Source organism: Falco cherrug, chromosome 7 (assembly GCF_023634085.1).
Source record: "Falco cherrug isolate bFalChe1 chromosome 7, bFalChe1.pri, whole genome shotgun sequence".
Classification (NCBI taxonomy): domain Eukaryota; kingdom Metazoa; phylum Chordata; class Aves; order Falconiformes; family Falconidae; genus Falco; species Falco cherrug.
In genome coordinates, this window is record NC_073703.1 from 43885129 (window position 1) to 43908732 (window position 23604).

The 23604-nt window shown below is 40.8% G+C and overlaps 1 protein-coding gene across 10 annotated transcripts in view; it reads left to right on the forward strand.

The window, feature by feature from the left end:
- Positions 1-19384, forward strand: part of FOXN3 (forkhead box N3) — a 211968-nt gene extending 192584 nt beyond the window's left edge. For all 10 annotated transcript variants that reach the window (XM_055716614.1, XM_055716615.1, XM_055716613.1 and 7 more), the window contains 2 exons: positions 1835-1943; positions 12024-19384. In XM_055716614.1, coding sequence (XP_055572589.1) covers positions 1835-1943; positions 12024-12573 — 659 coding nt within the window. In that variant the 3' untranslated portion in view covers positions 12574-19384. The remainder of the gene's footprint in view (positions 1-1834; positions 1944-12023) is intronic.
- The last annotated feature ends 4220 nt before the right edge of the window (positions 19385-23604 follow it).

Here is a 23604-nt window from a genome sequence, read left to right on the forward strand (position 1 = left end):
ATAGCAATACGCAATTTTTAAATTATTTTGGTCATTGAAAGCTGACCCTAGTTGTTATAGAGTAGGTTCTGTAATTTTAGCCATTTGAGGCTGTACTTAAGCACCTAAATATAAATGACCTATTCTTCAGAGGGGCTCAAAAGCAAGGGTGGGTATAAAGCAGTGGCAGGATTTGATTCAGGGGGGATGTGCTCTCACTGGCAGGAGAAAGAAGATTATTTCCCCAGAACTAATCTGCGTGGTCCGGAGTGAAGCAAGGTGAGTATCAGGATAACAGGGAGGGAGGTGTGGATCTGGCTTGGTTTTGACAGGAAGTTGAAATGTACCTCAGCATCTTAGTAATAATGTACTTTGGAGCCTATATTTCTCTGCCTCAGAATACACTAGTATTTTTAGGTGTGAGCATTTGAAGTTGGGCATGTGAAGTGTATGTGTTGATTCTTAGGCTGAATGTTTTTTCTAGGCTCCCCATAATTTGTTTAAAAAATGAAAGTCTGTAGGTGTTCATAAGGTGATATGGTTTACATTTATCTTATACGTATTTACATAACATCTGTATGTTTAAGAATAATACATCCAGAGTAATGATCATCATTCTCCTTGTGGACATTCCCCATCAGGGGAAGTTATGGTATGAATGATGACTTAAAATCAAGAAAAAGCGAACGAACTGGCTAGCTGTGGACATTAAAGCAGCAAGGTCCACTTGAGGCTGTTGGAGGTAACTGTTCCAACCTGAAGGGACATAAAACCTGTGCAAACAAATGGCATTACACAGAAGTCACTGGTAAGTGCCTAGGATAAGAGCTGTGGTCAGCAGTCCTGCATCCCACAGTGGAGGAGGAAAATGCCGAGGATCTGCTAAGGACAGACACTTCCTTTGGTGGCGCCTTGGAAGTGCTGCTTCTGCTATTCCTTCAGCTGGGGGGTGGCTGCCATAGGCTGAGCAGTGCACAGAAACATGCCTAGAGAAAAAAGAAGTACTTGGTTGTAGGTTGAAATCTTGTTGGCCAGAGCTGTAGTTCTTGATGCACAGCCAATTTAAAAGGCCCCAGTGAAATCTCCCATCTGCAGTGGCTGGTGCTGACGCAGTTCGGTGTCAGTGGCATCCATGCGCCGCGTGTTGGTTGGGGGGGGGGGGGGGGGGGGGGGGGGCTTGGCCATGACCCAGCTGTGTGCTTGAGCACGTGACTGTTGTCAGGCTGGGTGACAGAGGCCATTGATGGCAAGAGAGAGGGGCTAATTAGTGGTATGGAGCTAATGCCTTTTTAGCCTCGCCTCTTTCCCGTCCTGGTAAACCCACATTTGTAGTTAATATTTTATTTTGCAGGAGACAGAGGCCAAGAGATTGTTGCTCAGAAAGTAAGCTGGGATGATAAGAAGCTATGACCTGTGTTCTTCCAGTGAAGTGCTTATATTCTGTTTATCTGTAAAGGGTCATTTTTTCTTACTGTAGATGAAACTTACATCTATGCTTATAGCTGGTTTTAACTCTAATAAGCACATGCATTCCTAGCAGAACATCAATGACAAAACAAAAGCCATGTGGTTGTTCAAGGAATGATCTGCAGTAACTGGGTCAGGCAGTGGCTTCTACAGGCCATGTTGTCATTGGTTGCTCTGAAATTTTTTGTCATGAAAATAGCATTGGAAATAGCATGGCATTCACAAGGGTTGAGGCTGAGATGTTAAAGGTAAGCAGTGTACTACACAAGCTTCTCTAATATTTTCTCAATTAATTGAAAAGCTTATGTTCCACATTTTGCTCCTACATTTTTCTAACTTATCCTTTCAAAGCCAAAAATGTTCTGGTTTTGGGTTTGTTTTTTTTTAGTTCCTCCGGGAGTGATACAAAATGGAGCTCGAGTTCTGAGTAGAGGGATATTTCCTGGAGCCAGGCCATTGCCAATCAGCCCTATAGGAAGCATGGCTGTTGCAGTAAGGTAAGAGTGGCTCATTGCGGGATCTTTTATGAAATAGATCAGTGTTTTGCAGAGAATGTAAAAGTGTATGGAAGCTCGACTCAACAGATACTTTGCTGCTTGCTAATACTTCTGAAGTATTCTGAAATAAAACTGCTACCTAAAATTCTTGGGTTATCATTCATTGCAAGATAGTCATGGTATAGCTGTCTGTTGCACACTGGTTTGTAAAAAGCAGGGTTTTTATTTTCACTAGCAAACTGGAGACACTGTATCGTGAGAACCTCCTACAGGGACCTGTTTTTCTAAGTGCAAGTGCTTTTTTCTCTCCCTCCCTCTTCATAAAGACCTTTTCCTGGATAAAATACTAGTGAGAAGATTGTCAATAAGATTAAAGCAAATTCTAAAAGATAGCTAAAAATATAGTTGTCATTTTGTTATTAACCTGGGTCTTTGTGAGGCAGTTTCTTTCACTACAGTTTCTATTTCAAGGTTCAACCAAAACATTCAAGGGTAAAATGTTATTTGAAGATACTCAACTTTTTCAGAAGGCAGGGCAGTAAGAGACATCTAGTGATGGCAGTAAGAACTGTGGTTCAATGGTTTGCTCTGTTTAAGGCAGTGATGGTTTTTTGGCGGAAGAATAGTTTGCCTTAGCTGTAGCTCTTTCCAGTCAGTCGCAACAGAGATTAATTTGGTCGAATGTGCTGTCAGTGCCCTTCTCTTTCAGAACTCTCAGTATCTGCAAAAGTTTCAGCTCAGGCAGTTGGGCATTCTGGGTGGGGTGTAGTAATTAGTGCTGACCGAGCTTTGCTGGGCTGTTCTAATCACACCCTCTGGGCTGTAAGGCAGTGAAATAAAGTCTCTTTATAGCTACTTATTCTGTTACTATTTACTTGGTTATTTTTTTCCCATTTGCTTTTTGGTTTTTTATCCCTTTTCAAAATCAGTGCCTAGCCCTTCGGATACAGTATTTCCATCCAATAGAGAACCTATGACATTTCATATACTCTTGATGCTTAAAATGCATAGGGGGAAAGACACTAATTGGAATAAAATTAGTAGGTTTTTTGATGGGCAGCTGTTTCAGCTGTTTTTCACATTTGCTCTGCTGAAGGGATGAAACCCTGAGGGTCATCCTCCAGAAGTCTGCAGAGTTCCTCTCCATCTTACTTTGCCACAGCCTGGCCTTGCTAGCAGTGGAGGTCAGCCATCCTCAGTAGCTTTGCCGCTGGCTTTAGCCATGACTTGTATTCTGCTCCAGTGGGGATTGCAGAGCTGTGGGACTACTGGTTCATTAATTATATATAATTTTTATGAGGTATCCAAGCTATATGGATGACTGAATATTCTCTCTTGAGTTTATCTGCATCTCCTGGCTTAGACCCTGTTTCATAATCTCAAGGAGGAGATAGAACTGTTTTTCCTTCCAGGCCACTTGAAAACTTCCTTCTGTGTAGGCATCCTCAAATTGCTGTGCTGTAAGGCTGTATATAGTTAAATTTTATGCGTTTTTGGAGGACTACTTCTCATGTTTTTTCCCAGCAGGTAGAACAGGATCTTTACTAGCATCCTGCTAATGTAGATTTGGGAAATTAGGGGATTTTACACCTCCCTTGCTTATGTTCTTTTTTGCTCTGTCTGAAAGAAAAGCATTTATAATTAGTTAATGCAGACATTTCTAATTCTTTTTGTTCTCTTTTCCAGCCTTAGGCAGTATTAGAAATAGCTTGCTATGAATACATTCCTGGGCTGCATGATGTCTGCTTATATTTAAGGGCTTCTGTAATATCCCCTCTTCTAATTTTTGAAAAGGGGGAGGAGGCGGAGAAGGGGCTTTGAAAGCTTTTGAGAAGGTAGGGGCCTCTGCAACAGCAAGTTCAGCAGGCAGTTTTGTCTTGTTTCTTTCAGGGATAATAAGATTCAGAATTTCTTCAGGAAGGTCGGTCTGGGTGCACAGTGCCACTTAGAACATCATCTGGTCCTCTCAAGGCTGTCAAAGATTCTGCTCTTGATTCTCAGTTCTTACCCCTCTACTCAGATATACAAGGCTAAACAGGACCTGTGGTGTGGACCTTTCATGGCATCTCATCAGAGTAACTTCTGCTTACCATGCGTAGTAGGGGGAATTTACCACAGCGTCCATGCAGCCGCCACCTTTTGCAGTTAAGAGTAGGAGTACTGCTCACAGGGAGCTGTCATTCCTGCATAGAGGGAGATGCTCCGGTCAGGGTGGCAGGAGGTGTTTTTAGGCCTGTTCAGGTGTAGGGAGGTTGAGTTCCCCTAGCAGTTTTTACCAGTAGGGAGGTCTGCTGGGCAGCCCCAGGAGGTGGTACAGTTACATGCAGAAATTATGTGCCTCTGCCTATATATTGAGAAGCCAGACAGCTTTCCAACAAGTGTTTACTCAAATGTGTATTTTCTTGAGAAGAGTTCCTTTGGTGCTCTAAAAGAAAGGCCTAAAACCACCAAAAAACGGTGGGTTTCATCATTCATGTAGGGGACTGACTTCTAGTATTTTCTTGGTAGTGGATCCTTGCATAATAAATAACGTTTCTTAACGGGTTTTCTTTAGTTACCACATGTAGGAGTTACAGGTTCTTCTGTAAGGTGCTGGTCTTCTGTTGGTGCTTCCTTGCTGTCTAAGCTCTTGGATTTCATTTCAAGTTTATATCCTCAGTATATTAATAGTCTGGTTTTGTGGTCCCACAAACTGCTTGGGGATAACTTGCAGTCCTGTTGTGTGGACTGCCATTAGTGTCAAAACAGTAACAAAAAGTTTGATCTTGGGTTAAATTTGCACTTGTAATTAGGTGGAGTGTTTCAATTAATCTGTTATTCAGAAAGGAGGCCAAAACCATAGCACTGGACAAAGGTGCTGAAATCTGTGATTTCTGATGCGTTAGCTCCCATCAGCTGGAAAGTTTACTGTACTATACTTCAACAGTGTGACTGAATGTATTAGTGTATTTTGTTCCTGCACAAGGTATCAATGTGTTGCTGTTCTTACATAATTACATATATTATTTATATGTAAAATAAAGTACAATTGAATTAAGTAGTTTGAATTAAAAAACCCTATTGAAAAGTATTTAACAAACATGATGAATCCACCACTTTCCATGAATAAAGGATAGCAATTGAGGAGAACATCATTGTATTGTAGTGCATTTGGCTTAAATTGCACAAATAGGCCTTTCATTCCAAACTAATCTACAAATGGAAAAGGCATCCCACACTATTTTTACTTTGAAAGTCAACCTCTGGTGTTAAATCTCCACAGCAGAGCATAATTGGATGTGTTTTGACAGTAGCTTTTTATTTACTTTATTCACACCACTTTTAGCTTGTTTACCATCCATATTTTCCATGTTGTGGCTGACAAGTCTTAAGACCCACCCGAAAACAGCAGGGGAAAATAATGCTTCAAAGCTGCACAGCGTGTAGCATGTCTCTAACATGAGATCCATCATACATATTTTTGGCAGACCATATCCCCATACAGTTCCCTGAGAGAATCCAAAAGCAAATGCCATGATAGTCTGGATATGTAGAAGAGAAAATACTGACTTACAAAGGCATTAAATGAAAGCAAGCAAAGCCAGTGGTACCTTGCATGCAGCAAGGAGTTGGTTGTGCTTTGAAGGTGAGCTCTTGTTTGTACATTCATTGGAAAATACCTTCTAAATGTTTACTTAGGAGGATTTCTGTGTCCACTTTAGTAGGCATAGTCTTTATCAAAGTGGCCAGTGCATCTGCGAATGTGCATCTTGGCAAGGTGCAAGAAGCTCTACTGTATATAATCACCTTCCACATGAGTAAGTTGTTAGTAGTTACAGCAACCCTTTGGAAGAGCACAAACTTGGAAGCTGATATAATATTAGAGCTGTTGTAACTATGCTTTCAGAACATTTAGTAGGCAACCTCCTCCATGGTGCCTGTGATTTTCTTGTTATCCATAGCGTATGAGTGGTTTCTGTCTATGTCCAGGAACCACGCGCTGCAGCGGACCTGCTGAGCCCAAGGCTTGTCTGCCTGATACAGGCAGATCCACTGAGGTGAGGCTGACTGAATTTCAGTGCACAGACAATCTCACCAGCTCTGTGACATAGACCTTGTAATTTGGTCCAGGTTATTCTGCAAAAGATGTTTTACAAAATACCTGTGGTAATTTTTATGTATTAAGGCCTTTTTTATTTTCCTCTGCCTCAGATATTCACCACTACAGTGGCCGCTGAGCAGCGTTTGGATGGGCTCCCAGTGAATCCCGGGGTTACCAAGCTCTGGTGTTCAGTGCGTTTTGTACGGTGCAGCCCATGCCTCCCTATTTTTTTGACCAGTTTAAGGTGCTGTTAGTCCTGGCCAGCGGGGATTAATGGCCTGTTCAGTAGTCTGTTCTGATGGGAAGGCCAAATGAAAAGCCCATCCCATAACGCTAGCCAGCAAATGCACATGAAATGAAGGTGAAAAAGAGGGAAGGAGAGTTCACAGCCACCTTGGTGGGAAACCTTAAGGAGTGAGTAAAACCTTTAGGATTTGGGAAGAGCTAAACGGAGCCAGTCCCAGGAAAGAGGCTTTTTGGCTGGATTTGCCATTCCCTGTCAATGCGTCAGAAATGTCAGGATGGAGGATAGCACAGACTTCATTGCTTAACTGCCTTTTTTAGCTCACACTTCCCCAGAATTAATCCAAGCTATTGTTTCAGGCTAATTGAAAACTTTGGCAGAACTTTTTTATATGCCACTTATGCCTAGGTAATAGGTTAAATTACTTTTGGTAGTGTTTATTAGAAATACGTTGGGTTTTTAAATTATTGCAGGTTAAAAATAAAAACTAATGGGAAATTACTCTGGTTTTTTCCCTCTGGGTTTTTTTTTTCCAATTCTTCTTTCTCAGCAAACATTTTGTAGCTTCTCAAGGAATTTCACAGTTATGTGTAAATTGCAAACACAAGGAATTTCCTAAGTAAAAAAAATTTCCATTCAAGTTTCCAAGGCAAAAATGTTCCCTCTTCCTAGGGAAAGCAAGTGCATCTGCACTGGCAGAGCTACTGCTCTTCTTTCTTTTGGGGAAAAAAATTAAACCATTTAAAAAACAAAAAAGCAACACTAACAAACCTCACCTACTTCATCATGAGCCAATTTTAAAATATCTTTTCTGCTATTAATGCTACAGTTCCTTGTGCAGCTCCTGATCTTTGGGGTGTGACAAGAATGAGTTTTGTGCCTAACTTTATTTAAAGATGGAAGATTGTTATTTATAAGTATTTTCACTATAAATTTATAGGGCAATTACTAAATTATTTCTCAGGCCTAGATTTCATTGTGGTCGCTATTTCTTATGCTGGCTTTATTTTTGCTTACTTTCACCTCCCTTGAAGCAGCTATTCAAGCAGTGATTAAATAAACCAAACATAAGTAACATGTGAAGCACAGATGCCAAAGCATAAGTAAAATTGTTATCTATGAATGATTATTTTTGCTTAGGTAAAGGAACTGATAGTTTCTTCCTTTTATAAATTCTTTACTGTATATTCTTAATGTTCTTGCTTATTACTGGCATGATCAGCTTAACAACCCCCAAGTCACCTTTGTGCATTGCATTCCCCTTCCCACCTGTAACAGGCAGGATGAGTTATCCTTGGGAGCTGAAGGAATCCTTTAGTAACTAAAGGACAGAAATACTGGCTGACTTGATTATTGTTTTTTGCAAAATGCAGAGGGCTGCGTTTGTCTTAACTTCAGACCTGCTGTTGATACTGACAGAGTGCTCTTTCTGCTGGCAGTCTGTGGCTCCCATTTACTGTGGTCCTTTGCATACAATTACTGCTGTGAAGTACCTTTGTAAGAGCTTCTGTCAATAGTGTGACCAACTTGTTGTTGCCTTTTAACTCAATAACCCCTGATAAAATCTCATCATACAGCAAGTGAGCACCACTTTTCATTTGCTTGCTCATCCTCCTGTCTGCTGGTATGTAGTGGTTTTAAGTAACAGTTCAACTACCTGTAGCTAAAAGTTCTGACTGTCCTGGATTTCCCTTTGAAATTATGTTACCTGTATAGTAAAAAAGTGTGGGGGGGTTTTTTGGTTTTGGTTTTTTGTTTGTTTTTTTTTTAGCAAACCTGGAACCTGTCAAAATCCACAAACCGAGCTTACCTGTACTGCTTGCTTTCTATCTTTTAACTGGCTGTTTCCAATTACATACCAAAACTGTCACGTATGAGTATACAATAGCTGTCATCCAGAAGGATCAGAGATAGATTAAGGTGATGTTTAAATTCCATATAGGTTTGCTTTGTTAATCAAAGGAATATATTCATGTCTGGTGTAGAATACAGTAAGTATTTTTCAGCAAAATTTTTGCCATTTTGCAAACAAAATGTGATTAACTATCTTCTTTTAAAGCTAGTAGAGAAATTTAAGGAAGATCATCTCTGCCTTTAGTAAAATGACTGAGACTTACTTTTTCTCATCCTGAGGAAGATCCCTGTGAAAGGCAGAGGAGCTAACACTGTGCAAAGGACATCATTTCCTTACTGATTTGAGATCCAGCTGCTGTGAGTCCTATCTGGCTCCTAACAACATGAGTAGCAGACCTCTATCCATTAACAGTGGGAATGGAGTTGGGCTTTCAAAAGTCCAGACTTAACCTCTGCAGTACTTGAGGGTTGTTGTGTCATGGTGCTACAGCTGAAATGTTTTAACAAGAATCTCTGTGTGGTACTTTTATCTGTATAACTCTGGTTAAGATACCTCAAGCAAATAAAATCGTCCATGTCAGTAGGATGAAAAGGTCTAGAGACTGTCCCATGGACTTAACCTGAAAGGGCAAACCACTGCTTTAAAATGTGAAAATATTGAAATAAAGCTCTGAATGAAAAAATAAGGTATTACTTGAAGTTAATTTCCGCTCATTGTTATAGCAAGCACAGAATTCTTAAATAGCTTTTCTTCCCCTCTGTAATTTAAAAATAATCCAGACATCAGAGCAAGTGCTTGTTTTAAAAATCTATTATTGTTTCAGTAACAAAGTTAGAGTTACAACCAGACCTACAGGCAAAAATAGATTTCAGCTGGCCAAAACCTGTCCCCTGAAACCCAGGGGAGTTCGGTCTGCTGATGATCTAGAGTGAACTAAGTAGATCACAGATTCGTTTCTCAGTGAGTGACTGTATAAGAGCAATATAAAGCTTTAAAATGCCTCGGAAGTGCGTGTGGAACGTGAATGGTTTAGGTATTTGTTTATTCCATTCTTAAAAATCTACTAATATCAATTATAAGTAATTCTTCATATCTTATGTTTGAGCTGTTGCATATCAAGGTACATACCAGATTAATTTACTTTCAGGGTATTTGACTTTGTGAATATCCTAAACACTCTGCTTGTATAACTTTTTCATTTCTGCAAATGTCCTTTGCTAATTCTCTCCTTGACCTTCTTTCTCTTCCTTCTTTATTTCCCCAAGCAGAACTGGTTGGAAATCTTTCAAAATGTAAGTGAAAACCAAAGATTTTTCTGAGATGCAAATGCTATCCATTTCCTGACCAGTTCCACCATAGATGCCTTTCTTCTGAAGTGTTTTGGTATTCCCTTTCCTCCCATTTTTTTAAAGTGATTTCTTTTTTGCACTTTTCTGTGGACTTCAGTTTTGTTTTGCAGTCACTCCCTGTGGGATGCTAACCCCATAGTAGTACACCTTCCCATGGGACATTGTGTCTGTAATCCCCAGGCCTGTTCTATTTTTATGCTGCTTTGAAAGGATTGGGATCTGGAGTAAGTCCCACAGGCAGAGCTTTTGGATCCAAATTGTAGCCCCTTTATGTAAAAGCAAACACTAAACACTCAAGAGCAGGGCAGATCAGGGATGTCTTTTTGACACATGGTTGCTCTTCTCCGTGGAACTGTAGCTTTCCTGTTACGGATAGTCTCTCAGTACAAACTAATAGGAGTAGATCCAATCATATGAGAATGGGCATCTTGATTTAAATCCCATCTGTTAGAAGCCTTGTTCACCAATAACCTAGTCAGCAGGAATTCCATTTGAGTTCTCACCTATTCTGTCCTGTATTTGTTTCCTTGGAGCAACAACTTATTGCTATTTTTAATGGAAAATTAGTAGCATGTGATTTTTATTGAGCCACATTGCTTTGACTATTAGCTGCACAGTAAAATCAAGTAACTTTAATTTTATGCTAATTTATGATAATTTTTAACATCTTTAAATGTAAATTTACCCTAAAAATGAAGAATCTGTCACTTAAAATGCATTACATGCTTCCTTGTAATGACTGATCTTAAGGAGTTGGTTATAAATTCACCTTACAACTAGTTTAGTATGGATGATTTCTTCTTTTAAGCATTTAGCATCCTATAATGACAACCCCTGCAGTGGTAAACCATCACAGAGTAAATGCAGCTGGCTTGCTGCACAATCATGAATGACATTGCATTTAGTTATTAATAATTGAAGAAGCTTTGTGTATTCCTTCTGGGTTCTGTATATAATTTATGGATCATAAAGCTACTCAAAAATCTAGGGGAAAATAATTTTGTTGAGCAAAAGAGGTTGGCAAGAGGCTTTCTTTGCTAATAACTGGCCTTTTATTATATATATATTTTTTGAAAATACTGTAAATAAGAACATTTGGAATGACTGGTGAATTTGCTACCTTTTAGCATTGCCCTGTCCCTGGTTCACAAAAGCCTGTTTCTTATTTCAGCAGGCTCTACAGACAAGAACGTTTAGATGAATAAGAACTGTGGAATTAATGTACCACCTTTATTTTTTCCACCTTTCAGCCTTACTTTTCAGAAATGGATAATATTCAGCTGTTTCTTCTATAAAGATGCCAGATGTGAGGTCCATGCCCTAAAACCTAAAGCACTTTCTCATTTTTTAAGTAGAAGAGCAGTAATACTGTGGACTTGCCACTGTGCCATTCCTCTTAAGAAATATCTATGTTCAGTGTGTGCATTTAAGAAGAGGTTTTAATCCAGCACTGCCCTGAGTGTGCAAAAACACTCTAGTGATAGCATGAAGACGGCAAGAGTAGATTTTACAGCATTTTGTCATGTGATAGTTTAAACAGTCTTGCTTGTTTGTTGTTTGGGTCTTTTAACTGATAGAGGGGTTCGAGGCTGGTGAAGTGGTGTGTGGCAGTGATGATACCTTTACTGGATGATCATCCTCCTCTCTTTTTTAGCGGGAGTTAGGCACTGCACAGGCTCAGTCCCCTCTTCTTGCAGGCATTGTATTCTGTATTGTACGTCAGTGGCAATGCTCTAACACTTCTCAATGCAGAAAGGGGCACTGTTAGTTTTTAAATATATTGTGCTGCAGTAGTTTCCACAGCACCAAGTGCCATAAAACCAAAGGGAAAAATTAATTCTAGCACAAAAACAGATTATTTTTTTTCTACTATTTGTTTTTAAACACGTTTTTAAACACGTTTTGTTGGCAGCTAGTGGCTTAAGATTGTATAGCTCTTAGGATTAGTCATAAACTGATCACAATCAGAAATGTGACTGGACCTAGGTTTTATATTTGGCTGCTCCTTCTGTTGTCAAGAGTCCTAAATGGAAGCTGTGCTACTTCCAGGTGAGGCATCTCCTCCTGCCCTTGGACTGCTAGAGCTGGAAAAGAGTCTTTCAGAAGAGGCAAAGTAGTATTCCAGAAAGCTAGTGTCTCTTCCCCATGTTTTTGGTCGTTTTATGTGGAAAAGGAAAGAGGATATTTATGCAACTCATCAGAGTTTATTTAATATCCAGTAGGTAAAATAATGTGGTTTGGTTTTGGGTTTGTTTTTTTTTCAAGTGTAAACTATTAGTTGAAATGCAAATCAGGACTGTTCAGACATGATTTATTTGTAACCATCCCCTACTTGCTCCTGCCTCTTGTGCTGTTAATGTGTCTTTTGGCTTGTTTCATGTGTAGAGTCCAATCCACAAGCAATTTGAGTCGGGCTTTGAAATCAGCTTGCATGGACATTACTTTGATAGTCATGATTTTAGATTATCTGTCAGTTGGTTTTATCATCTTTCGCGCTGAAGCGGGATCACATCTCTGTGGCTTCTAAGACTGCTTCGATTTGTTTTTACAGGAATGGAATAACAAACTGCCGGATGCGGACAGAAAGTGAACAGTCCTGTGGCTCTCCAGTTGTTAGTGGTGACCCAAAGGAGGATCACAACTACAGCAGTGCCAAATCTTCCAACCACAGGAGCACATCACCTGCTAGTGACTCCGTTTCCTCTTCCTCTGCTGATGACCAGTATGAATTTGCAACTAAAGGTAGCCAAGACAGCAGTGAAGGAAGTGAAGTTAGCTTCCAGAGCCACGAGAGCCATAGTGAAACAGAAGAGGAGGACAAAAAGCAAAATCGAAAGGAGACCAAGGATTCTTTAGCTGACAGTGGGTATGCATCCCAGCACAAGAAAAGGCAACATTTAATGAAGGCGAAAAAAGTACCAAGTGACACACTGCCTCTTAAAAAGAGACGTACAGAAAAGCCCCCTGAGAGTGACGATGAGGAGATGAAAGAAGCAGCAGGATCACTTCTGCATTTAGCAGGAATTCGATCCTGTTTGAACAACATCACCAATCGGACGGCAAAGGGGCAGAAAGAGCAAAAGGAAACCACAAAAAATTAGAACAAATCAATGATTTGTTTGAACTTACAAAGTTTTGTTTCAGCACGTCAGGTGAATTCTAATGATTTGTGGCAATATCAGCAATTTTTTTCCTTTTTTGTTTTTCTTTCTATTTGTTTTTGGTTTGTTTGTTTTTCTTTTTTCTTTTTTCTTTTTTTTTTTTTTTTTGGACCCTTAAGATTTTTATTTTTAAAGGAGATTGAAGCCATAGAACTCATACTGACACTCAGCTAATTTACAAAAGCTTTTCAATACCTGAAGACAAAAAGTTAACAAAAATAAAAGCCAAAATCGCCATTGCTTTCTCCGGCTTGTCAAAAATGCATGGTTGAATATGCAGTGACATCAACATTAATGTGATGGGAGTAAAATTGGGCACTTGGAAATCCCTCTTATACTAGAAGAGCTGTGCATAATTTAGTAATCATTCAGGCCTGGCCCTTAAGAATTTTTAATGGCCTTATGGTTGGGTTAGAAGTGAATGTGAATAAAGAGATTTGGGGGAAAGAGGAGGCACGCACTTCTCAACACCAAACCAAGAACCATCTAGTGGCACTTCGATATGTTGTGCCATAGAAGTCTTTGGACAGCCACTGGTGGCAACTGCGCAAACCATAATGCACTTTTAGTGCTTCACGTACTATATGTGGCTCAAAATGTGAAGACTGGTAACTAAGTTTGGGGAAATTTGAACTATGTATGCAATGGGTTTCAGTGAAATTATGTGAAGAAATGTGGTGGTGGCGGGGGTGTCACTGTTAGTAACATCGTAAATCGTTGAATTCTGTCTTCTATAGTAAATTAAAAGAATGTTCAAAAAGCCATAAGCCTGAAGATTGGCACTGCGTGCAAAAAATAATAGTAATAGGGAAAAACAAGCTATGTCTTCTAAACTGCCTGAGTGAAAAGCAATCAAGTCTAAGAAATTACAGTAGATATTAAGGAAGGAAATACATCAGAATCTTTTTCTGTGGATCAAATCCTTGATCTAAATGGGGAAACAAAGCTACAAAACCTGCCATTAGTAGTACTCTGTATTGAAAAATAAAAGGAAAGCATATTGGTGAACAGTAAAATTCGGAAGTTCAACAAATGAGCTCCTACACTGCCCTCAGAAATGAGTGTGCAGTTACTGTCAGTCAGGATTCGTCTGTGCAAAAATGACAACAGATTTCCAGATTCAACCAGTGTAGCCAGCAGAAGAAATTTGATCCACATTGCATGGATTCCTTTTGGGAGGGGCGGGGGGGGGGGATACAAAAAGCAAACAATTTTTTTTATTCAAAGATGACAAAGTTCTTGTAAGGTAAATAATGTATTTAGCATGAAGCATGAATTATTTTCATATAAATATAGAAAATAGAGAAAAAGGCTATGCCTCTAATTTTTAAGCCCTTAGGCTTAGAGTTTGTTTTTTTGGGTTTTATTTTTTTTGTTTTGTTTTTGTTTTGATTCTTTTTTCTGTTGTTGTTGGGGTTTTTTTGAAGCAGGTGTTTAAGGTTTAACCTTCTTCAGGGACAAACACTGACTGTTGGGGAACTTACTCTGCAATATTAAAAAATAAAATCTTCATGCTCTGGTAGGGCTTGGATGGTTGAATTATACTGCCTTGTCTGCACATTCAGCCCCCCTCTCCCTACTTCTGTTAAAAAAAAAAAAAAGTAAAAGTGTGTCCTTTCTTCGTCTGTACATGTGTAACATGACGCAATAATCTGAGGGCAAATTTAGTAGTGAGTGTGTATGACAGAATCAAGAGAATAATGGGAGGTTAATTAAGGAAAACTCTCTGATTTCATTCAGGAATAAGTAGACAAGAAAATAGCTTTGCTAATTTGCCATGAGAAAATTAAGTTAGTAAAGAGCCTTACTGAGGTATACAGAGAAAAACCAGTGTTACAGAGAGTGTGATTCCGGTATAGTGCTACTCTCCTGGTAATGACAACTATTATATTGGAGATCCCTACAGCAGAGGGAAGCTGTGAAGTAAATGAAGACAGTCTCTCTCACTTGGATTCATGAATTTGGCATAAAAAATTCTACACTTAGAATGTACTAGAGACAAGAAGAAAATCCCAGGAACCAACCACTGAACAGAACAAAATGGTCTGTTTCTAAAAATAATACAGTTTCATATTTACAACTGTTACAGGCAGCAGTTTCACCAAGACGGATCTAGTTTATGAAGAGTGAGTTAGAGAAGGGTTTTACTTTCCGCTCAGTGAACTAAAAATCGCATTTGGAGATGCCCCTGGTGAGTGTTTGGTTAGGAAGTGGAAGGACTGAAGAGCGGGCTGGTCTGGACCTGGTTCCTGTGCTCCACAAGCTTTTTGTCATGTGAAGACCAGGGCCACACTAGAGGCAGCGCAGGAAAATGGTGCCTCTCCTCCTATCTCACCCAGCATGTCCTGGGATCCAGGAGCTGCCTGACAGCTGCTGGAGCCCAGCACAACTGCCAGCTATGCAGATAAGGAAGGAGAGAGCAAGGCACAGCCCTGTGCTCCCCTCGCTTTGCTGAGGGCCTGCAGGGTTGTTTCCCAAGATTAGTTAAGTTGGGAGTACATAGATACTAACTTCTGTGGGCTTCCTGTAGCCCTTAAGATAAAGATGGGGAAAACAGGAAGGACCAGTCCCTTGGCCAGGTAGCACAGAGATGAATGAGCCATACTTTTCCCTTGTGTCACTGGACTGTGATAATTGGCTTCTTCCCAGGTCCACGCTCCCTACAGCCAGAGTCCACGGACAGTGAACCACACAACCCCTTGACAAGCAAACTTGGTCCTTTCATCTTTTTCTGGACTTTGAGGAGCATAATTTGAAATACAAAATGCTACAAAATGCCACAGCTTTGCTCATTAATGAGTAGTTGTACCAGCTCGGGAGCGGTTTAATATTTATCAAAAGGCAACGTGGAAAATCAAATGAGTGGCAGAAAATACACCGAAAGTGTGGCTCAGCCATCTCTGTCCTTCAGAGAAAGCGATGCAGTGTTGTACTGGTGGCCAGGTTCTGTCCACATATTGCAATGCTGATTCCAGAGCAGCTTCACTGGTTGTAGTGCGTCAGCGCAAATGAGATCGGTATCTGTTCAACAAGTACCATTCATTAATGTGGACTCTTGGTGGCTAAATATGTAATTACCAGTAGTATTACTCACCTTAGAAAACAGTCATTTTGCATAAATATCTAATTAGACAGGTTATCTTTTTACACATGCACACAGATATATAGAGATACATATATAATCTAAGACTTCAACAACTCCTTTATATACTTGCTGGTAAACCTAAAATGTTGGCAAGCATCTATTTTTATATAAAATTTGTTGCTCCTAGTCTGATCTGCTGAGGTGGTATTATTGAGTGGGAGTTCACAAAGTTACATTCAGGAACTAGTAGTTTGGCTGAAGGCTAATGCCATCAACAGATTGTGGAGTTTAAAAACAACTTGTCCTTATCGACCCTTGCTCTGACTATTGATGAGAAGTACATGATTTGGATTTGTATAAAATATTTAGGAGTCACCTTTTAAGCCATTTTTGTGCCTGGCTGACAATGGCAGCTTTATCAGAACTGGTTCTACTCTGTATGAGAAGTTGTCTTTTTTAATAAGAATTCAGACCGATCTGTTTTCCAAAAAATATGTCAGCTTTCCAATCCAGATGTCTCTACTTTGACTGAGTGATGTCAAAATGGAGTGGTAATTGCACTGTATTACAAGCTTTCTCACTTGCCAGACATGAGGTAGTTTGGTTTTGCTTGTTCGCTCTCCTTACTAAGCCATTTTGGGGTGAGAAGTTGTCAAATCTCTGACTTACCACTTTCCTCACTCTATCAGTATTGCCAAATTAGTGTTTCTCCAAGACTGGTGGCGGCTAGGGGAATCCCTGTAGGTCAGCAAGCATGCAGTGGTGAGTTTCATATAGGCGTAAGTTGTGAGGGTTGCTGGACTTCATGTCGGGTTCCTTTGGAATATGCCTTTTGCAGTGGGAAGCTCATGCAGGCTCTAACTAATGCCACAAGCAGATTTCACCAGCATCTGCAGGGAGGTGAAATCCGATGGTTGTGCTTGCATTCTGCGAGCAATTGGATGTCCTGCTGCATTTTGAGGCAGATTAGGCCTGCATTTAAAAATTCAAACACAGGTCTTGAATAGCTTTAAAGTATCACTCCATAACTGTTTCCGAAAGCAGTCTGATTCTGATCTTCTCCTGGCAAAACCAGCAGTAGTTCTACCAAGCTCACAGGGTTTCACAGCTGAAGAGCCTGATGTGGGAGTGAGGAGGGGTGCTGTGGAGGACTAGGGAGCTGTCCTGTGACTGTGTTCTTTTCTCTCTGGCACTCGAGGTCCATATTCTGGTCCTCTCTTAGAGGGGAGAAGGGAATCTCAAAGGAGGCTCATAGGCTCCCAGCGTTCAGCTGAATTACTGTCTGCCTTTGGAAAAGTTACAGAGAAATGCTGGGGGCTGCATTCTTCACTGCTTTAGCAGAGAACAAAATCCTAATTGTGCGCCAAATGGCACCAGGGATAAAATCACCAAAACAACGCTTTGTCCCAGTTTCTCGGTAGCTGTGATTGATTTTCACTGAGATTTTGGCTCCAAAATCATCTAAAGATGTAGCTAGGCACAATCTGAGGTTTTCTAGAATCTGAAGGTGTCTGATCTCCTTTGCAGTCAGTGGAGCTACAGACACCCAAGTGCTCATGGAAATCTTTACTATTTCACTATTACCATTTTTCCTTGAATCTGGCCCTAGGCATTTTTGAAAACATTACCGTGCTCCAGGATCAGAATAAAACTATCGAGAGAATACATTTCCAATTTCAGATGCAATGCAGTTTACTTCACTGGTGGAGAATGCAAGCCCAGCTCCTTCAGGTATGTCACTACTGCCTGAATAACTCATTGGCATATTTTATGGGAAATATTTTGAAATGTTTTCTTGACTTTGCCACCAAAAGAGCATTTGAACCATACATTCTCCTGATTGTAACAGAATATCAGTGTTGACCGTCTGACCAGTTAAGTTTTAGTAGTGTTCTTCACAGCCCTCCAGTAATATATCAAACACTGTTATGCACATAATGCAGCACTGTGATCTAATTTAAATAATACTTTTTTATTATTTATACTACTCTATGTAATATACATCAACACTTTGCTATATAACCTAAGTGGTAACCCTCTTCTTAGTTATCAGCCAAACTTTGAATTTCTGTTTGGTTTATATTGCAATTAGCACAGTTACCAAGTTGTAATGATGTCTCTTCTCCTTTGAAATGGGATGTGTAAGTCAAACTATACATTTTGTGTGTTTCTGTTTTGAGCTGGAGTTTAGAAGGATTTACACACAACATTCAGTGTTCTGTATAAATCTGCATACATTTGTGAATTCATCTGTTAATCCCCTTTTATTTAGAAAGTATTAATTGATGGTGGTTTATTAGGGGTTCTTATTTTTGCATTTTTATTTTTAGTACTGGTTATTCTTGAATTAAGCAGAGACTTGTCAGCTGGGTTGCTTTATCTTTGATCAAGTACATGAACTTAGAATTCTTCCACAGTTCAGCAAACAAGTACTAGCTTCACTGACCAAAAAAAAAAGTCTCAACCTAATGTGTCTATGGTGCTGTATTTTGCAGGTGTACATTTAAAACCAGAAATGATTTAAAGGTCACTTTTGAGTTGTTCTAATAAGTAGCCTTTCCTGGTTTGGGGAGTTTGGGTTTTGTTTTGTTTTAGCGTTGAAACAAGGTATATTTATCTGAAGCTATATAGTGGTTTTTCTACTGTATCACATTTCCTTTTGCAAAGAGGGGGAAATCAACCTGATACAACATCCTTTCACAGTCAGTGGAAGAGGGTTTTGTTTCACTTCTTTTCTTTCAGGGGATTTCCCTGGGCTTTGGATCAGGCCAGCAGTTACAGGAACTCATCATCTGAGGGTCTAAGGGATAAATGGCAAGTTGTGTTGGCCCTCAGTGCTAGGAGGGATTTTACTGGATGCTGAAATTATGTGCTGGATTCTGGGATGGCTGATAGTCTAGAAATGGGAATCTTTTTCATTTGTTTACTCTGGCCTGAAATCCCAAGACTCTTGTTTTCTCATTCAGATGACATTGAACTTGAGTACATTTTTAAGTTACTAGAGCATTGTACATTTCCTGAGTATGTGTGTGGGACAATAATTGAAAGTCATACCTGTATTTGATAACCAGTTCCATGCCTGCATCATTCACACTCACTACTTAAAACTGCCATTGATGTAAAATGTTGGGGGGAATGATTTCTGTGTGTATGAAAAGCATTATGGACTTGTACATTTTTTTTATACTCTGATCTGTAATTTCTGAAATATTTTGTTTTACAGAAAAAAAGTGATAAAGCAATCAAAAGACCAAGAGATTTAGTATCGATGCTTAAGGGTCACAGGACCTTAACTGGCCAATAAGTTAATTTAGTACAGTGATAAGCCAATTTTTTTCCTGTACTTGGCGTCTGAAACTGCCAATTTCATCAATATTAAAATAAGAACTGTGATGAGGAATGAACAGTGATGTTAAGTTGTATTTGTGTTTACCTAAATGAGCAGTCCGAAGGCAAGTGCAATCAGCTGATCTTTAGGAAATATGAAAATGTTGATTTAGAGGCATACTTGCATTTTACATTTTCTTGATGTGTAATCATATTGCCAAAGACAAACTATTTCATCAATTATTATTGTAAATAACACCTTCCCAAAACCTACCATAAAGTTTCTGTGATGTATTGTCTTCCAGTTGCAATAAAAATTACTGAGTTGCATCAATTGAACTATTGTAGTTGTGTGAATATTGGCTTCAAAATACGCCCAGATGTTAAGGAGGAACAATGATTTTTCTTTTTTTTTACAAATTAATTCCTTCTTTATTAAATAGTTCTAGCCCCTGTGGGATGTTACCTGTATCTTCACTGCAGTAGATACTAGCTCATGTTAATTTGCTGTCATGTGCAAATAGCTAGGCATACTAAACTGGTGTTAAGGTAGGGCCCAATCTTCCTTTCTCTTCTGTTTTGCAGTCTGGAAACAGTGATTTCACTGGGAATTGCATCTTTTGTTAAAAATTGGCAACAATCAGGAACGATTCAGTAATAAGACATGTCTAACAATATATATATATATAACATCCTGAAAAACTGCTTCCTAATCTTTACATCAACCCTCCCCAGGCTTTAGTCTGGTTTCTGCAGCACCAGGACTCTGATTCTTTAGCCACATTACTCCTTTGCCTGGCAGCATGAAGGGACTGTTTTGCAGGAGGAAATCCTGTAGAGCTGAGCTTCAAAGCTAGTTGCCTCGACTGACTCAATCTGTAACCACCTAGAAGGTGTCCTGCTCTTCAGATACTTAGAGCCTCCCCTGGTCAATCTTCAGCTGTTGCAGGAATCAGTAATACTCTTTGTTCACTGGTGCTAAAGGCAGCCTGTTTGGTGCCTCTCTGTGTAAATGCAGCAGTCCAACCCAAGTCTAGAGTTGAAGAAAACAGTGCAAAACTCATCTCTTCAGAGGGTGAATAATAGATTGTATAAAAAAATTGTAGTTGCCTTTCAGCTTTCTCCAATCAAAATTAAACCAAATAGTAAAATCTTGTACATAAAATCATTTCCCAAACACTGTGGTTTAAAAGTGTTCTATGAACAGGCCTGTGTTAAACTTTTAAAAGAATTAAGAAAAAAAAGTCCCCCTGTTCTTCTGTCAAACTAAAATCTTTCCCACAGCTGGTCTGAGATGCTGCTGAAGCAGGGGAGAACAGTTTCTTGGCTGTGTAATGAGAATGTGGCTCCTGAAGCTGGAACTCCAGCTGACCTGGAGCTGTAAGTGTCCCCCTCGCTTGTTTTGACGCCATCCTGAGCGGTTGGTATTGGAGACTACTGCAGAAGGCATCTGAGGGGCAAGATGGATGTAAACAGGTCCTGGGGGGCGGGGAGCAGAAGAAACAAATGTCCAAGATACACACAAAAGAGCATAAAAATGCCCAGCCCCAACATCTCACCAGGCAATTAATGCTTCAATGTGTCGCTTGGAAAAGTTTCAGCCTGTAACCTATCCTCAGCGAGGGCTGCCGCTGCAAGGGAACAAAGAGGAGACAGAAAAAAAACTTGGCCAAGGAGAGGACACCGGTGAGAAGGAAAAAACACTTAACTGTGCTCCGGACCGTCTTCCTCTAATGGATCCCCCCTCCCATCAGCTGCAGGTTAAGCAAGTATCACACAGCACAGACTGCGGATGGATCTGTAGCGATGTGTAGAGGACCAGGGAGACCCACCGCCTCTGCAGAAAATGTTTTAGCCTTTATATGCAAGCCAGCAATCTTGCCAAGACACTGATCTTGGGCTTGTTTCAGCATAGGGCATTACATGACGGCCTTAAACCATTTAGATGAGCCATGCTGTTTGAGAGATGGTGAATTCCAGTTGTGCCACAGGCTTTCTGTGCAGCCTTGCAGTTTTCCTGTTATGGGCAAAATGGTCTCAAGTTGCAAGTTTTACTTCATTGCCCATTAGAAAGACTTCTGGTGGCTCGTGTGGATATTTAGAAAGGACACCATCAGCCACTTACATAAACACCTGTCCTACCTCCTCTGCAGCCTCACTGGCCTTATTTCCACCATGGGTTATACTCACTTTGTCAAAAAGCCTCTGGCAAGCCATCGGGCAGCAAGAGCTGTTGAAGTGAGAGAGCTGTTGAAGTGATTTACGTACCGGCTCTTCCTGCTGCTCTGGCTTTTGCTGGTTGTCCTGCCACCTTGGGCATACTTGGTTCTTCTCCTGCTCTTTCCTCAGGGGTGTCCCTGCTCCAGCATGCGTTGCCTACAGGCTGCAGTCGGTTCAGGGCATTCCTGCCCTGGCGTGGGTGGCCCATGGGCTACAGTAGTCCCTCAGGGCTGCGCAGACCCCTTTTGACCTCAAGTGGCTCTCCAGCCTACCTCCATTTGCTGGCTCCTTGATTAGCTTTACCTGAAGAGGAGTGCGCCCTGTTCCTCTGCCTGCCTGCAGTGGTGGCACCCAGCAGGTTCTTCCCTGTTGGTGACCTCAGCTCTCAGTTGGCTGGAACCAGCAGTGACCGGCTCAGGGTGGCTCCTAGCCAGCTCCCACACAGATGGCACAGCTGCCCCCATGCCAAAGCCTGGCCCCTCCTGCCCCCCGCAGCCCCAGTCCCTCAGCGCCTCAGCCACGGTGGCAGTGGTGTTCAGCCCGCTCAGGGTCTGCACACCGGGGGCAGGTGCCATGGCTTCCATCGGGATGGAGCCCTTCGGGGCCACACAGGGCCAGGGAACAGCAGCAGCCTGCCCTTAGTCCCCAGGTAAAGCATGGTAGTAGGGCTCCTGCCCCTCCTCACCCTGTAGAAATAGATGTGGTGGTTGTGTGTATGGTTGGGTAAGCATGTAACACGGGGCGTGTATAGGACTATGTGGTTTTACATTCCAAGTTTTGGCTACCAAAGTCCAAAGAGCCCAGGCAGTGCAGGCAGGGAGCTTCCCACTGAGACTGCCGGGCAGCCATGCGTCTCCTTGCAGAGGCTCAGCCGCTGTGTGGCCGGAGGGGCCACGCTTCCAGGACCCAAACAAGTGAGCAAGACAGACCTTGCCTGGTCTGGCCCTCAAGGGAAAATGGGTGCCTGGGCTCACCCAGCCTGCTTGCAGGGGCAGGCACCTAACGAGCACCTTGCACAAAATGGATACGCACAAACCGCCCAAGTCTGTGAGGCCTCCACAATAAATCCCTTTCTTTACCCAGCAACATCTGTCACTGCAGGCTCACCTGTAAAGCGGCTGCATCTGACCCTTCCACTTGTGTGCACGCTGTCTCGTGAAGTTGTCTAGAAAGAAAGAAGATAATGTAAATAACAACAAAAGGCTTTGTTCTATGTACTCCAGATCCTGTATTATGCCAGGAAATGAAATAACAATGGTTTCTGTGATGTCTCCTTCTTGAAGAGATATTATAAAAGAATAAATCTTCAGCTTTAACACAGTGTGATGCTTTGACTGGGCACATTCAATGTAAATAAGATAATTAAAGAGTTTTTAAACTTCATTGTAAAATACAGATGACTAACAATGGTGAGAAACTCTGTGAAAAACACTCTGCAGCAAACATCTGTCAGAATTAATAACAAACACACCCCCTGCTTTTAATCTTACACTGCGTGACATAATTTTGATTGCCTATAAATCTGCAGGTTTTGTTTATATTTCTATTTGTGTTAGGATTGGTTGCCACTTTATATTTGATCAGCAGTGCTGCTATTCACGGTGGTGTAAGAAATCAAATAATGACTGTGTACGTATAGCAATCTGAGCATCACAGTGCAGGAGACTGTAAACACAAAATTTTAAAATCTCTGCTTATCATCATAAGTGATGTGCTCTCCAGCTCTTTAATGACAGTCAATTTCTAAAGGCTTTTCCCAAATAACTGTCATTGAAAACAGCAGCGCCCTTTTTGGTAGCTCAGTCCTGAAATACAGTATCCTCCTGCTGCTGAGACACAACTTCTCCTCACCTGTTTTCAATTAGGCAATACACAAAATACAAAGATAGCCCCGACATTTTTCTTCTCCTGCTTTTTAAAATGAATGTTAGTACGTCAACAAACAGGGAGGAAACACTTGCTAGATGCACCTTTGGCGTCAGAAGCTGTTCGTTAGGGACACTCTGTAACTCAGCTGCACATTGTGGGATGACGCAGCAGATTCCTCCTGAGCCGACATTTCCATATGTACACACCCAGTCTTAAAAAACAAATGGCTTATTGGAAAATACAGTAGAAAAAGTGGGATGAGTTAGAATGACAACAAAGAGGTTGATGACATGGCTGCTTTGCCCTTAATTAGGACAGGCAAACAGCCTTTAAAATAATACAGGGTCATTCCTTTGCAGCTTTGTTTTTGCATCCCTAAAACACGGGTTGGTCTGTGATGCAGGGACCTGATTTTAATCATCATCTTACATAATCTCTGCAATCATAGTGAAGAGTAGTGCTGCTCAGTG